The 14,686-nt window shown below is 52.1% G+C and overlaps 4 protein-coding genes across 4 annotated transcripts; 2 read left to right on the top strand and 2 right to left on the bottom strand.

Annotated features, from left to right (window-relative positions):
* Window positions 1-33: 33 nt before the first annotated feature.
* Window positions 34-1,165, bottom strand: BU24DRAFT_460699 (spherulin 4-like cell surface protein; the record flags this gene model as incomplete). The annotated part of the gene is made up of 3 exons (XM_033531835.1): window positions 34-345; window positions 478-826; window positions 885-1,165. 3 exons carry the CDS (start codon window positions 1,163-1,165, stop codon window positions 34-36), a joined length of 942 nt encoding a protein of 313 aa, XP_033386022.1.
* A 369-nt stretch (window positions 1,166-1,534) lies between these two features.
* Window positions 1,535-10,572, top strand: BU24DRAFT_449306 (glycosyltransferase family 4 protein). The gene is made up of 3 exons (XM_033530935.1): window positions 1,535-1,819; window positions 1,879-1,968; window positions 2,028-10,572. Exons 1-3 carry the CDS (start codon window positions 1,751-1,753, stop codon window positions 10,308-10,310), a joined length of 8,442 nt encoding a protein of 2,813 aa, XP_033386021.1. The 5' UTR covers window positions 1,535-1,750; the 3' UTR covers window positions 10,311-10,572.
* BU24DRAFT_440566 (sterigmatocystin 8-O-methyltransferase) lies at window positions 10,513-12,554 on the bottom strand. The gene is made up of 3 exons (XM_033530376.1): window positions 11,820-12,554; window positions 11,200-11,757; window positions 10,513-11,149 (listed from the first exon to the last, which is right to left on the bottom strand). Exons 1-3 carry the CDS (start codon window positions 12,069-12,071, stop codon window positions 10,628-10,630), a joined length of 1,332 nt encoding a protein of 443 aa, XP_033386020.1. The 5' UTR covers window positions 12,072-12,554; the 3' UTR covers window positions 10,513-10,627.
* A 1,270-nt stretch (window positions 12,555-13,824) lies between these two features.
* On the top strand, window positions 13,825-14,544 carry BU24DRAFT_333390 (uncharacterized protein; the record flags this gene model as incomplete). Its single annotated transcript, XM_033523054.1, has 1 exon — window positions 13,825-14,544. A coding segment is annotated over one exon (720 nt), but the record flags the coding sequence as incomplete, so codon positions are not given.
* Between the last annotated feature and the right edge of the window lie 142 nt (window positions 14,545-14,686).

Here is a 14,686-nt window from a genome sequence, read left to right as displayed (position 1 = left end):
CCTTCCTTGCCTCGTCAATAGCAGTGCTGCTCCTCATCGAGGCACCACCTCAGTGAATTGTGCCCAATCGCTTCCGAAGCTTTCGTAGTATTGCTCGGCATTGGATGTGACGAAAAGGTACTGGGCCTTCTTGCTCAATTCGTCAACGAACTTACGCATCGTGCTCTTGTCCTCGAGAGGTACTGAGTGTACCATGTAGGAGTATTGAGACCTGTGGCTGGGGAGCTCTGCCAAAGCTTGCTCCTTGGTCTTATACTCCTCCAACGACTGCTCGAAAACGACGGAGATGTCGGTGTTCGTGTCATTGAAGCGTGAATCAGGTATAACGCCCGGGTTGCGAATTACCTGTGTCGTACGAAAAGTGGTTAGCAAGTGGGGTCATAGCGATTCGATTGCCTTCCGGCGCCCGCTACTGCTAAGCTGCAGTATTCGCCGAGATTTGGGTGGGGGTCGAAGGAAAAGGTGCCATGCGCTTACTGTCTTCTTTCCCAACAATCCACTCTCCTTGACTGCCTTGGTTGCCTGGAGCATGAAGTCGACCGCTTCCGCGGAGTACTGATGGGGTGATTCGTCGAAGAAAATTCCATGCATCGCAGTCAGATTGCTCTTGGAGAGCCACCCTGCATAGGTGGAAACCTCCGTCAGTACGTCGGTCAAGTTCCTCGAAGCGTAACCTGTGCGAACATATCCCACAGTCTCCACATTCGGGTAGCCGTTGAGTTTCTCAATCTCAACTTGGTACTTTTCGTCGGGATACTGCGAAGAGCCGGGTCCACTGGCTGGGTTCACAATCACCAAAAATTGCAACTGCGGGTTTGCTTTCAACCTGTATACTGTAGATCAGTAGCTGCGCTTTTTAGAGGAGTTCCAATTGTTGCACATACGAATCGTAGAGCGGGTTCCAGGTGCTCGTCTCGTCCGGGTAGATGTAGAGGGGAAGAATGACCGTCGCATCGTGTTTTCGTCCTCGTTTGGGTAGAATGACGGCGAGAGGAACGATGATCGCGATCAGAATCGCAATTGTCACTCCTGCGATGATCGCGATGCCCAAAGGTCGTTTGTAGAACGGTTTGGAATTCGTCGTCCTCCTCGACGGCATCATTTTCGGTGCCTCAGAGGTATTCCAGTCCTGGAAATGCTTTGGAATATCAGAATCGCCTGCCATTGTTGCTGCAACGAAGGGTGACAGCGAGCCGGCGAGGTGTGGGTTTCTCTATTCAACTGAAATCGAAATCATGAAAAAGCAACGCTGCTGACCGTCGAGGGCATGCTCACTATGGTCAACAGATCTCACTAACCTAATAATAACACCAATACGAAGTTTCGCTTGACCTAAGCCCACTCTTTATCACGGACGGCTGAAAGTTTGCGCTAGTGTCGTCGCGCTTGTACCTAGCCAGGGGCCTCGATCAGTGGCACCATAGCCTGTGGCGCCTCGCCCAAACGCCGAGCTAGCTGTCACATACTGATTTGGCTTTAGGGGTTTCCGATCATATTCTCGGCCCTCTGTAAAGTACCGCTGCAGATCCAGCCAAAAAGGTCCAAAAGGTCCAAAAGATTCTTGCCTTGAGCTCTGACCTGGGGCATCTGGTCTAGACAGACATGAGCTGAAGATCGGTTTCGTTCTTTCCGATTACCACACTCGCTTCTACAACTATATCTGTATCTTGGAGAGCTTCTCCATCCTTTCGTTACTCTTGTTACCTTTTCCTTTTCTTTTGTTAGTTGTTCTGTTTATTGTCCTTCAACCATGAAGGAATCCTACTTGGGTCTCTCAGCCATCGGCTGGGAGAGGATGATGGGCTCTTGGTGGAACAAGGTGCGTCCACACGACCACGACACTTGGGATGGAAATGATGATGCTAACATTGCTTCAAGGTCATTGCATCATTTTTACTTGCAAGTGTTGTCCTAGGTTCACTATACCTGCTCTACAGATCATTCCTCTCAGTCAAGAGATATTGGCTGGTATGTATCCCAGTCTTGTGCCATTCCCTCAACTCATTGCTAACACGACCCTCCATCAGTCGAGGAAACAACAAGTCACAGTTCCTGCTGCAGTTGCTCGTTACCTTAATCGTCTGCGAAGCTCTGTCAGGCCTCTGTCTATTCAGAAGGAGTCCACTTCTGAACTGAAGTCCTTTGGTGTTTATCTTGGAAACTTCTCCAGCCCTCCCACCCCCGCTCAGGCTCGTCTCCTCACACAATGGGACGTCGTCGTCTTGAACCCTCTCGAGCAAGGAGTCGTCAACGTCCTCAACTCGCATAAGTCTACCTCTGTACATACTCTTGGTCGACTAAACGTTCGTTCGCTTGCAGAGTCCGAATCCAGCACCAGCAGCGATGAAATCATTCGCTCTCTTGGTCTCGTGGTCGACGCCATCACCAAACATTTCAAGAGCTCTCAGGATGCTTACTCGCCTTTCACTGGTGTTCTCCTCGCCAACTTCTCGGAGCACTTCCAGGGTCCCATTTTGAACGAGTTGGTCAGGTACATCTCTGCCCTTGGCCTTGGAGTCTGGCTCGAGATGTCGCCACCTGTATACCTCACCGAGCGTCAAGCTTTGGATATCAACATGAAGTCCATTCAGGGTATTGTCTACCGCAATGCTACCACACGATCCGATGGCGACCGCCAGAACTTCCATCAGATGGAGGCCATGCGTACCGTCCAGCGCGCTGTTGCAGCGCAAAGAGTCCCACACGGCCCACCCGTCATGACCTGGGAGACTATCGACGATGGTGTTGAGCATCAGTACGCTGTTACTCAGCGAAGCTTCAACTGGGCACGATTCAACAGCGCACTCCCCTGGATTGGTACCACCTCCGCTCTCGTCGATGCTGATATTGCCGCTGCTCAGACCGTTACGGAACAACCGCTTGGTGCCCTCATGTGGCTGAAGGGAGACAAGAACATGAAGGCCCACAACATCTGGCGTGAGAACGATGTCATTACCGCCAGCACTGGTGAGAACGCTCATCTTTTCGACTCGCTTCACTCTTTCATCCCCGACCTCAACTCCAAGCTCCGATTTTTGCCCGGATCCGCCAACAGGTCCAGCACTGGAAAGGCCAAAGCCGACCAACCTCCTCGCTACTCCCAGGCTCTCAAGGACACTCAGACCAACCCCTTGTCGACCTCCGCCCAGGGAGACGATTTCACCGGACTTGGCTGCTTCCAACTTGGAATCGATGTTACTGCCGACGCTTTCGCCGAGCTACTCCAGGCTCAGCGCAACTTGAGGGATCTCGACCTCCTCAACCCTGTCAAGCCCGAGGAACTGCAAGAAATCCGCCAAAAGCTCGAAGTTCTCGTCGAGGGACAAAGCTCCAGGGCCCTCTCCCCCAGCGCAAACTCAGCTGTTCACGAGCTCCTGAACCTCCTCTCCGCCGAAGATGAAACCTATGGTCCACGTCTACAAGTCTTCATTGGACTTCACTCCGGATTCCAGACCGGCTCCGATGTTCAGTTCTGGGGTCTCTACGATGTAGATGCCAGCTCTGGTGGTTTGAACATCTACCTCTCTGGTTTTGCCTCTGACCGCGCAAGCGCCATTTTGCACACATTCTTGTCCAGCCGTGGATGCACCCGCACCGAGTGTTTCATGGGTGAGGTCGCTTTGGCTGAGCAGAGTGGTACCGCTTCAAAGAAGTGGCTTCTGCCCGAACGCATTGTCAACGATCTTCAGAAATTGTCACCAACGGAGGCCATTCTCCTGCGCCGACGCCTCACTGTCAAGTCTGACGATGACTCTTTCCTCCTCACTCGCATTCGCGATTGCTGCGAGTACCAGCTGATCGACGTTCCTTCCCTTGCTCAATTGCGTGCCCTCAACTCCACAGCCTATCTCCGCGGTGATTTGTCACCCGAGGACCTTGTCGAGTCCCGCTTGACTTGGCTCCACGAGAAGGGCTTCTGGCACCCTAACCCCGCTGTCGCTACTCAACTCTTCCGTGAGGTCGATTCCCGTCTCCATGAGATCCTCATGAACGGAGAGAGCGAGACCTACGAGCAGCTTGGAACCACCCTGCAAGCCATCTGCCAGGCCGAACACATTGATGCCGGTGCTGATCTCTTCGCCCTTGCCGTCTTCTGTGCCTTCCGCAAGCTTGCTCTCGATGAGATCTACCTAGAGGTCATGGACCGCAATGCCTTCCCCAACCACGCCACCGATCAGGCAGCTTGTTTCGCTGAGAATTTCGCCGTCGGCTCGCGTTGCGATTCCTTCTTCGATATTACGCCTAGAGTCCTCGGAAAGATCATTTCTGACCGTTACCGAGCATACTACATGAAGTACCAGCCTCCATCGCGTGAGGATGGATACACTGAGCTACCGACTGCCTACGCTGCCATGCAAATTGACTCTGATCCCGAGTACGGTACCGAAGAGGTGTCCTCCGTTTACAAGGTCACTTTCTTGGGTATCTTCGCTGTGCCTGCCCTCATCGATATCATGTTGCTTACAACGATCGGACGCGGACTTTACCTGACTACATTCATGACATCCATGCAAAAGACCATGGCCACTACCGCTTTGATGTTGGCCTTGCTCGTCTGCGGTGCTGTTGGTTCCTGGATTTCTTCCGGAGGTTGCTACTACATCTACGCCAGTGCCTTCCCCGCGATGAACATGTTTGTGCTCACCCGTTTCGTCGCTGGTGTTGCCCTCATCCTTCTCGGAGGCTCGCTCTCGCTTCTTGTTGCTGGTATCACCCAGGGCATTCTCAATGCTTTGGTCTTCGTCTTCTACTTTGCCATGCTCTCGACCTACCTCCTGACGCTTTCTGCGCTCTCTATCTACCAGGTCCCTGGCTCAAGCTTCCAGTCTGGTCGTTCCGTCATCATGGCCTGCATTCCCATTCTGTTCATCTCACCGGTGCTCACGATCTGGGTGCAGCATGATATTGCTGTCTACGTCTGCGTCTTGACAACATTCTTGGCTTCTCTCCTCTTCGGTGCTCGTAAGATCATGTCTCAATGGGCAACTTGGTACCTCAACATTCCCGTTGTCACCGACGCCGAAGTTGTCAGCTGGTACGCAAAGCAGCGCGGAATCTCCGAGTCTGGCGATGGTTTGAAGGGACTCGGCGCCACTGGCCTTCCACGAAAGGAGCTACATGCTGCCGTTGTCAAGGACGCCAACCGTGCTTTCTGGACCCGAGCCTCGAAAGATCCTCTCGTCAGCAGACTTTCTGGAGGTTACGAGTCAACCAAGTTCCTCATGTCCTGGTACTGCCGTCACAGGCGAACCGCAATGCCTTTGGCCTACAGCCCCACCTGGAACTTGACCCTCAAGGCAGGTCTCGAGAACATCACCAACATGCAAAAGGGTTTGAAGTTGCACAGTGCTTTCCTCCATTGGCGCCATACCGGTGCTGATGTGTGGTCTGGAATCCTCTACTTCGTTGTCGCTCTTCTTGACAAATGGGCCGCCCTTGTCTCTGGTGGAGCTCTCGTTGGATTGTCTGCAGCCGGCTCTGAAGAGTTCCGCTTGGCTGTCGGTTTCGGTCTCTGCTACTATCTCATTGGTGCAGTTTCCCTGGATGCAGTCTCCCAGCCCCTCTGGACGGCTGCCAACGAGAACACAATTCAGCCCATCACATCAGTCAAGTTCCTCCGACAAGCTACTAAGAATGACCGGAAGGCTCGCCGCATCCTCTACTGGACCAATCTCGCCAAGTTCTTCTTCTTGCACATCTGGGGTATTGCGATCACGAGTGCGCTCATGTGGACTTTCAACACTTCCAAGAATGCTACAATCTTGTACCTTGCATACCTCGGCGCTTACACCGGTTTGCTATGGTACCAGTACAACAAGATTTATTGCGGCATGAAGGGTGCCCAGTGTCTTGCTTGGGCTTCCATCCTTGGTCTTCCCGTAGGAATTGCTCTCCACAAGACTCTTCCTATGTGGACATACAGTGGAGTCGTCGCTTTGTCTTTCGGTACCTGGGTCGCCGCCATCCACTCAATGTTCCTTTCCGACATCGGTCTTCCAATTTTCTGGAAGTCTCGATCGGTTGACGTTTCTGAGAGCACAGAAAAGGACACCAAGGTCGCTACCTCCTACTCTTGCAGTGCGCTTGAGCCTTATCCTCAGCTTTCCCAAGCTACCTTGGCTAAGGCCTTCGAAAATCTCGGCGATCTTGATGCTGAACAGCGCTTTACGTTGAATCCCTCTAAGCACCCCGGCGCTAGGGTTGTCGATCACCTCGTGCCCCAAAGCCGATCCGCAAAGTCTTACCTAATTGAGGCCGCTTTCCCAACCGCATCGCAATTGATCCAAAAGACGATTGAGCTTTGGAACAACGGACAAACCGTGGTGGAACTCGTTGGAGCCCGACACTTCCCCCAACTTGATCAGAAGCTTGGAACCATTACCCAGATGAAGGGCAACCGCCTCCACATCTACGTTGCTCTCGGAAAGGATTTGGTCAACGATGCATGGACAATGAACATCCAGCGAAACGCTAAGATCATCGCTGAAGCGCTCATTCAAGCCTCCTGCGAACATCACTTTGGTCTCTCGCACGATCACGCAATGCTCTCTAGTCTTCTCGTTGTTGAAGAGGCAGAATTCGAGACTTTCAACCTCCCTGAGGGAATCAAGCGCCAGATCGAGTCGTCTGCACCTGAGCGACTCCGGGTTGTCAGCAACGGCAACGTGACAATGCTCAAGTATCTTCTCCTCGGTGTTGATTGCGAACGTGAATGGGACGATCTGCCAAGCACAATCAGGGCCTTCTTGCTCAAACGCTGCGCAGGACAATATCAACCCCTTGGCCCCGACGAGGAGCAATGGATCCAATCCAGGGTTTCTCCAAAGGATCGCATTGGTGCTGACGAATTCGTTGCTCGCTTCAACCTTGGAGCCACATTGGCTGCTTCTGTAGATGCATACGCCAAGGCATTTGGCCTTCCCAATGGTCCCTACGAAGAGGAAGTTGACGCTCAAAGTATCAACTCTGACTACCAGAGGCTCATCACCCCCACTACGCCTGATACACCCGCCACAAAACGATTCATTCAACGCTCTCGCCAGATCTTCAATGCATGCATCAAGTTCTTGATTCTTGCGCTTGTTGCGGATCCAGAGTACCAACGTGAATTGGACTACATGCTTCGCGATCAGGCCTGGATCATTCATTGGCCCATTACCTTCTTCCTCAATGGCATTTGGTCGTTCTGCAAGTTCCTTCAAGGTATCATCATCCCCACCGTCCTCTTCCACAGGCGCAAGAATGTTGCGCAGCTTCAGAGTAACATGAAGGGAATGAAGACCATTCTCAAGAGCAATCGTGTCATCATTGAGTCCCTCAAGGGTCCTTCCACTTGCTTCTGGACTGCTCAGTCTGACGGCAGCATCCGCCTGGCTCAGTACAATGGACGACACGACAGCGAACCAGCCGAGTCCAAGCAGCTCGTTGCAGTCAACACTTATGCAGAGAGGTTCCGCCTTCGCCAACGCGAGGAGTACCGCGGTGAGAAGCTTATCAACATGTTCACCTATGAGTATCCCGAGAACAACAAACGCTCCAAGCTTCCTATCCAGCGTCAATGCGTCAAGGGTGACCTTCACGGCCAGATTGTCCAGTACGATGAGAGAGGTTACATCACCACCGGTTCCACTTTCCGCAGCTCTGATCCCGTTCAATTCACCTACTGGTACCGCAGGAGTGCTAAGTTCGATGATGAATTGCTTCGCGGCGAGTACGTCCTTCCCCACATGACCATTCGAATCATGTGGAGTATGCCTCCTCGGGATCATCCAGAGCGATTGGATGATTGGGTTCCATTCACCAAGGTCACTGAAGCTACATTCATCCAGGGTCCCGACGTCTACCACGCTTCATGGGCTTACGAGCACAAGTTCCACCCAGAGATCACGACAACCCTCAACGGTAACACCATCGACACTCCCCCTATGATCAAGGATGATTGGTTCCATGTCTTGCAGAAGCCTGAAAGGTGCTCCTTCGTTAGCGACAACCCTGTCCTTGCCTTCTCCTCCGTCAAGTCCAACTTCTTCACCCGTCTTCTCCGTCTCAACGTCAAGCGCTACCCAATTTCCACTTCTCACGCTCGCACCCAACTGTGGAAGCTCTGGAAGAATGGACGAGACCTCGATGCTATCACTGCTAGGTGGATTGACGAGGATCTCGTGCGATCTGACAGCATCTTGAAGTCGTACTGGCGAAACCGCGATCTTGGTCTTCTCTCTCGCGCAAAGGCCTACCTTGACGCCCATTCCGATACCATCATGGCACGAACTGATGTCGATCCCGAGATCTCTGCTTGGCTACATATCGCATACAAGATTGCCGATTACTACAGCTTCGGACAGGGTGGTGACTCTACCATCAATACCAGGACACTCAGCGGACAAATGCAGGATAGCGATGACGAACTCCACATTCTCGCTATGGACACTTCCACTTGGCCCAACGAACCTGGCGGTGTCTCTGCTTGTCGTCGTGATATGGTCAACGATCTCAAGACTATCAAATGGTCTGTTGTCGCTGAAACTGCCAATGACTACGGTGTACCACGTTTCCAGATTGAGCGCAATGTCAAGTCTCTCACGGTTCTGCCTCTCTGGGGTTTGGATTTCTTGAACCCTACCCATGGTGTCCTTCGCAACACTTTGGACTCGGAAATCGTTGAAAGGACCCACGATACCAGCATTGAGGATATCAAGAAGAACTTCATTCCCATTCTTACAAGCTTGGTTACTTGCGCTCGCGCTCTCCACCCTACCCGCGAAATCATCGAAGAGGCCACCAAAGCATTGGTCGACCTGAACACTTACTTCGAGGGTCCCCGTAACTACAACGTGGTTTGGAACAGCGACATCGTCAAGTCTGTGTGGCGCGAACTTTGGCTCACTGAGGACCAGGAGGACACCCTCAAGGTTTCTGAGTGGTGGGATTACGAGAAGCCAACCATGCAACAACTCGATCAAGCCTTGAACATGTGGCATCGTTATCTCTTCATTTTCTCCATTCCCGTCCCCGAGAAGATTCCCGACGTTTTCCAAGCATCTCACCATTTCACTGGTGCCACCTACGGTATTCTCTGCAAAGTCAAGCGCAATGTCACTCTCCACGTCTGGGATCACTGCATCAGTTTCCGAGAGTTCACCACTTTCATGTCCTCTGCCGTCTCCTTCGACATGCCTTTCGTCAACAGTTCCCTCATGTCTTTGGGTCATCTCTCCTGTGTCCTTCTCGAGCATCACGCAGACGTTGTCCTTCCTTGCGCTGCTTACTTCAATCCTGGCTGGGAAGTCGAACTCGGTACTGCTGAGGGTGCTCTCGAGCATCGCAAGACCTTCGCCCGCAAGATCGACCCTGTCGTCAACGGTATCTGCAACATGGAGAAATTCGAGCCTATCAAGAAGATCAAGACTGACACTCCTACCGTGGTCATGTTGTCCCATATTCAATTCGTCAAGGACATCAAGAACGCTATCATGGCTACGGATCTCATTGTCAACAAGTGGGGCTTCAGCGACTACCAGCTACACATTTACGGAGACATGGAGCGCGCTGCCGGTCACTCAACTGAATGTCAAGAATTGATCGCTTCCAAGGGTCTCCAAGATCACTGCATTCTCAAGGGTCTTGGAAATGCTTCTCTTGTCTTGCAAGATGCCTGGGTCTTCCTCAACTCCTCCATCTCTGAGGGTCTTCCTTTGGCTATGGGTGAAGCCGCCTTGACGGGTGTGCCGGTCGTCTGTACCGATGTCGGTGCCTCTTTCTGCGTTGTTACTGATGGCAAGACTGGCGACCAGTTCAGTGAAGTCGTTCCCCCCAACGATTCCGAGTCGCTCGCTCGTGCTCAAATCAACATTTTGGCTCTTCTTGGTCGCTGGGCAGTACACGCCGAGGACGCCCCAGGTGTTGAGGCTCCTATCCTCTCCTATCCCAACCCATCCCCCGAGGAGGTCAAGCAGATCTCTGACCGCATGTACGAGAAGAAGGAGCATCGTCGTAAGCTCGGTATGATGGGACGTGACAACGTCTTGAACAACTTCTCTGCCGATCGTTACCTCCGCGAGCATGAACAGATGCTCTGGATTGGCAAGTACCGCAGCCCCGTCTACCGCGCTCGCAACAGCAACATCTTGCCTTCCAACAGTTCCAGCTTCTGGTTCGGAAAGGAGAAGATGACCTTCGGTGCCACTGTGGACGCCATGTCCACACCACCAAGAACCCCAAGGTTGGCACCCGAGAGGTGGAGCTCAGCTCCTTCCTCCAGGGCTTCCAGTATTCGTTGGTTCAAGGAGAAACCATCGACACCTTGGTAGCGCAAAAGCTAAAAACATTTGCATTTTCATTTTCACTCGCTTTTCCTTTTTACGTGTAAATAACGCCAGGAAATTGTTATTACCTTATACCAACGGGATTGTTTAGTCGGTTTTGGATTTAATCATGGTTCTCTGCGGGCGGTTTATAACGAGAAACCAAACGGCCTCTGCATCTTTCTATAAATACTTAATGACCTAATCTCAATAATAGATATTTAAAGAAAATTAGATTGGAAATAACAAACAAATAAATATTTCAAACATTATACTATCATCCCTATTGGTGTCGTGGTTCATTATAGAAAGTGATCAATAATCTAACCTCTCCAAACAGCCTCGATGATGTAGAAGTTCTTCTGAGCATCTGTCTTCAAAGGCTGGACCTCGAAGCGCTTATCCGCAGCCTCGACATACTTCCTCCAGTCTCCCTCAGCCTTCTCCGTGGAGTTAAAGAGCGCCATCAACCTCAGATCCGGGCCCGATCCCCACGATCTTATCGACTTGGGCAGCACGATCTCCGACTCGCCCCTGTTGCCAATGTACTCAAGCAAGATGACGCGGGAGCCCGGCTTCAAGGCAGGCGTGAGCTGTCTCAGGATGTGCACGATGTTGTCCTCGGTGTAGTCGTGGAAGATCATCTTGAAGACATAGATGTCGGCGTCCTTGACGGGCTGCTCGTTGAAGAAGCTGTGCGCCGAGTACGTGACGCGCGACTTGTACTCGTCGGGCACGTACTTGTCGAATTCGGACTCCACGTTGGGGAGATCCTGGACGGTGACCTTCAGGTCGGGGTATGTCTTCGCAAGGACAACGGCGTCGTGGCCGGCGGAGCCACCAACCTGCGAAATGTCAGTAGGGAGGAAATAGGTGGAGGTGGAATGCTACTTACGTCGACCACGTGTGCTGCGCCTGCGGCCTTCCAGTCACAGAGATCAAGAATGACATTGTCTAGCTTGAAGATATCCTTAAGATACCTCATGAAACCAGTGTACTTCTTGCTTCGCCATCCCGTACCGCTCTCGAGGAACTCCCAGGGCGACGAGTGGCCCTCGTAGAGCTTTCCAGAGTGCAGCAACGCGAAGGCGGTCTCCTCCTGCTTTGTCGCCAATTGCTTCTTGCCGACATTGTATCTCTCCAGTGCGTCCTTCAGGACCAAAGTTGGGGGCGTCTGCTCGTCGAGCGCGGAGTGGACGAGGCTCTGGAGACCCTCGCTCCTCGCCAGCGCGGCAGTACGCGCTGTGTGCTTGATTCGAGTGTTGGCTTTGCCTGGGTTGGTCTCTGCGAACAGGTTGACGTTGGTGGAGTGGAGCAGAATGCGCGTTACGACGTCTACTGGGAGCTTGACGCGCTCCGCGATCTCGGCGTAGGATGCGTCGCCGTCGAGAGGCACCGCGTCCCAGAAGTTGAAGTGGTTTAGGACGTTGAGGGATGAGAGGTCGGAGGGAGCCTGTAACTCTGGTGGTTAGCCTACAGGCGTTTGGTAACTTTTCTATAGCAGCAGCTACTAACCTGGGCAACCCAGTTGAAGATGCTCTCGCTCGGCCCCTGGACCAGCATGGTCAGGTCCTGCAATGCATCCAGAAGCACTTGTCGCTTGAAGAAAAGGTCAGGCGACAGCTCTGGGAAGAATTGTTCACTATCTGCGCTGAGAGTAGGCGTTGGTAGCTTCTTCTCCTCGATGTACTTGTTGATCTCTGTTGTGAGCTCATTGACCTTGGCCGTAAGGCTGGCAATGGTGAGTTTCTCTTGAGTCTCAGCCATTTTGGTTTCCACCACAGCTATGATCTTGACCCTGTGATACTTGCGTAGATAATGGAGCTTAAGGAGACCGGAAGACTACGTCGGCCAGAAAGGAAAAGCAGCGCTGAACATGGCCTCTTCGCGGAGATCGACAAGATTTAAGTACCCCTCATGGCGCTCCCACCAAGGTAGGGTGGGTAGATCAGAATTTTTCCTCCGTGATGACGATATCCCCCGCAGTCCGCAGTCCGCAGTCGGATTGAACGCTCACCCTTGACCAGTCTAGAGTATGTTGCTCCATAGGTGGTGAGAATGTCCAATGAAAGCTTCAAATCCCGTATGCGTCTCGTAATCTGATAAGATTTTGATTGTTCGCATCTGATAAGATTCCCCACCAAGTGGGGTGAGGGGTCCGGAATGAACGAGGCAATTGGCAAGCCCGTGGCTTTTTTTCCCTCCAAGGTCTCCCGTCCCAAGCAGCTAAAGGAGATGCGCCCGAGAGAATTCAGCGAACGAGCGAACCGGAGAGACTCTTCTTTGCGCCATGTGGGCTGTATTGCACTCAAATCCTGGCCTCGGCTGATGTCACCTCCCGCCTAGGGCGACCCTCCCGTCTATATTCCATCATCCCATCCCGCACCATCGTCTTCTAAATCGTGTCGTTCCTCTTCGGGGCTACGCAGTACTCGGTATGATTTGAAGGGCATGCACCGGTCGCTTTCGCTACATACTTAGAGTAAATGTGGCTATGAAGATACGCAACCCCCCGGAAAAAATGTGTCACCTCAACCAACCCAGGGTTTTCTCCACCGCACAAAATGCTCACTTGCATGCTCCGACCTACAGTACCTATCCCTACCTCGTACTTGTAGTGTAAAGCTACCATTTACGCCATCTACGCCATATATCTTCGTAGAAACGAGCCGTCCCGTTCAAATGCATACAAGCTACCTAGCCGATGTCGCTGGAGAGATGCTTAAAAGGCCGCAACACATGCAAGACCTCCCATGCCTTCCAATGCTCTTCAATATGCAGCTGTTGCGCCCAGAGCTTCGCCAAAGGACAGCCAAGGCATCTCGGAGAGAAGAATTTGCTCGGAGCAGGCTTCATGAATAGATTATGCATCCAAACCTTCCTCATCACTCCGAGGCTTACGGTAACTACCGCCATATCCAATCCTCCCCTTCTTCTCCAAACACGGACGCCTACCATGCGTGGGTAACGAGCGCCATGCTTCCATAAAGAAGAGCGCATTGCTACATTGGGTAGCCCGCACTTGGCTTGGATCACGTGCAGTAACCGCCCTGTATAGCAGATCGTATTCCTGGTGAATGTTTGAACGTCCTCGTAGCTGTCATTGGTATTGAAGCTCACTAACGTCGTTGTTGCTTTCACAAGAATCTATTGCAGTACTAATGGTCATGGTCTATATACTCAACCCGACCATTCGGTTAGGGGTACTTTCAGGGTCCACCCAACGTCATAGACTTCGCATTCATGTATTTCTACCTTGACCTCGCCGGCCTTTTGTCAATTGCTTCACATCGTATTTGAATAATATTGAACTATGCCACCGAAGAACTCGACTCGGAAAGGACAAGAAGGTGACGAACGAGAGTCGGAGGCGAACCCGAAAGAGTCAAAGGTGACGGACCAGAAGGAAGTAGAGTCAGACGAATCAAACGACTCTAGGAACTCACGCAAGAGGAAGAGGAACGATGTAGATGATGGTCCCAATAAAGCCTCCAAGACAAAGCCACGTCCTTCTCAGGTCCAGATCGTTAAGTTCTTGCTCTCAGAAGCATCCGCAGACTTCTGCAGACCAGAGGACGAATGCCGCTTCCTCGAAGAGCAAGACAAGGATCTTATTACTTATACCGACCTCCTGTCTCCTTTCGAGGAACTCATATGCGCGGTCATACTCTCGCGTCCGATTTCCCATCGATTGGGTCTCAGGACTATACGCACCATCCTCAATCCGCCATATTCCTTCAAGGACGCAGATTCAATTCGCGAGGCAGGCGCGGAAAAGATCCACGAAGCTCTCGAAGATGCCCGAACGCAGCACAAAGGCAAGACTGCGGAAGAGATAGCTTTGGTCGCGGATGCCATCTCGACCAATGAGTGGGACAACGACTTAAAGAATCTTCGCGAAGACGCCAAGAAGAATGTCAAGAAAGAGCGGGAGATGCTTCGATCCAGTATCAAGGGGCTTGGTCCGACGGGGTTAGACATCTTTTATCGACGGGTCCAGTGGCTTTGGCATGAGGTTTTTCCATTCATTGACAAGCGGACCAGCGAAGCTCTTGGCAAGTTGGGACTGCCGGTGAAGGCGGAGGATTTAAGAGACTTGATAAAGGACAATTGGGACGCACTAGACGCTCCGAACAAAGAGGAAGATAGGGCAGAGAATAGAGCGTTTGTTCAGGTTCTTGAACGTGCTATCAGCGCTGACCTCGAGAAGAAGGTAGATCAACTCTTGGGGAAGGCCAGCGGCACAGATGAGTGAAAGAGATAGTCATTAAGGCCTCGCCCTGTACGTAAGACTTATCATTTCTGAAATCTGAACTTCATACCACCTACACAGTTTCAACGCCAGTATCAGACTCGTTCAGTGCCGTGAATCATCCGTGCCT

The sequence above is a fragment of the Aaosphaeria arxii genome, assembly GCF_010015735.1.
Source record: "Aaosphaeria arxii CBS 175.79 unplaced genomic scaffold BU24scaffold_3, whole genome shotgun sequence".
NCBI classification, from domain to species: Eukaryota; Fungi; Ascomycota; class Dothideomycetes; order Pleosporales; genus Aaosphaeria; species Aaosphaeria arxii.
This window is presented reverse-complemented; position numbering and strand designations above follow the sequence as displayed.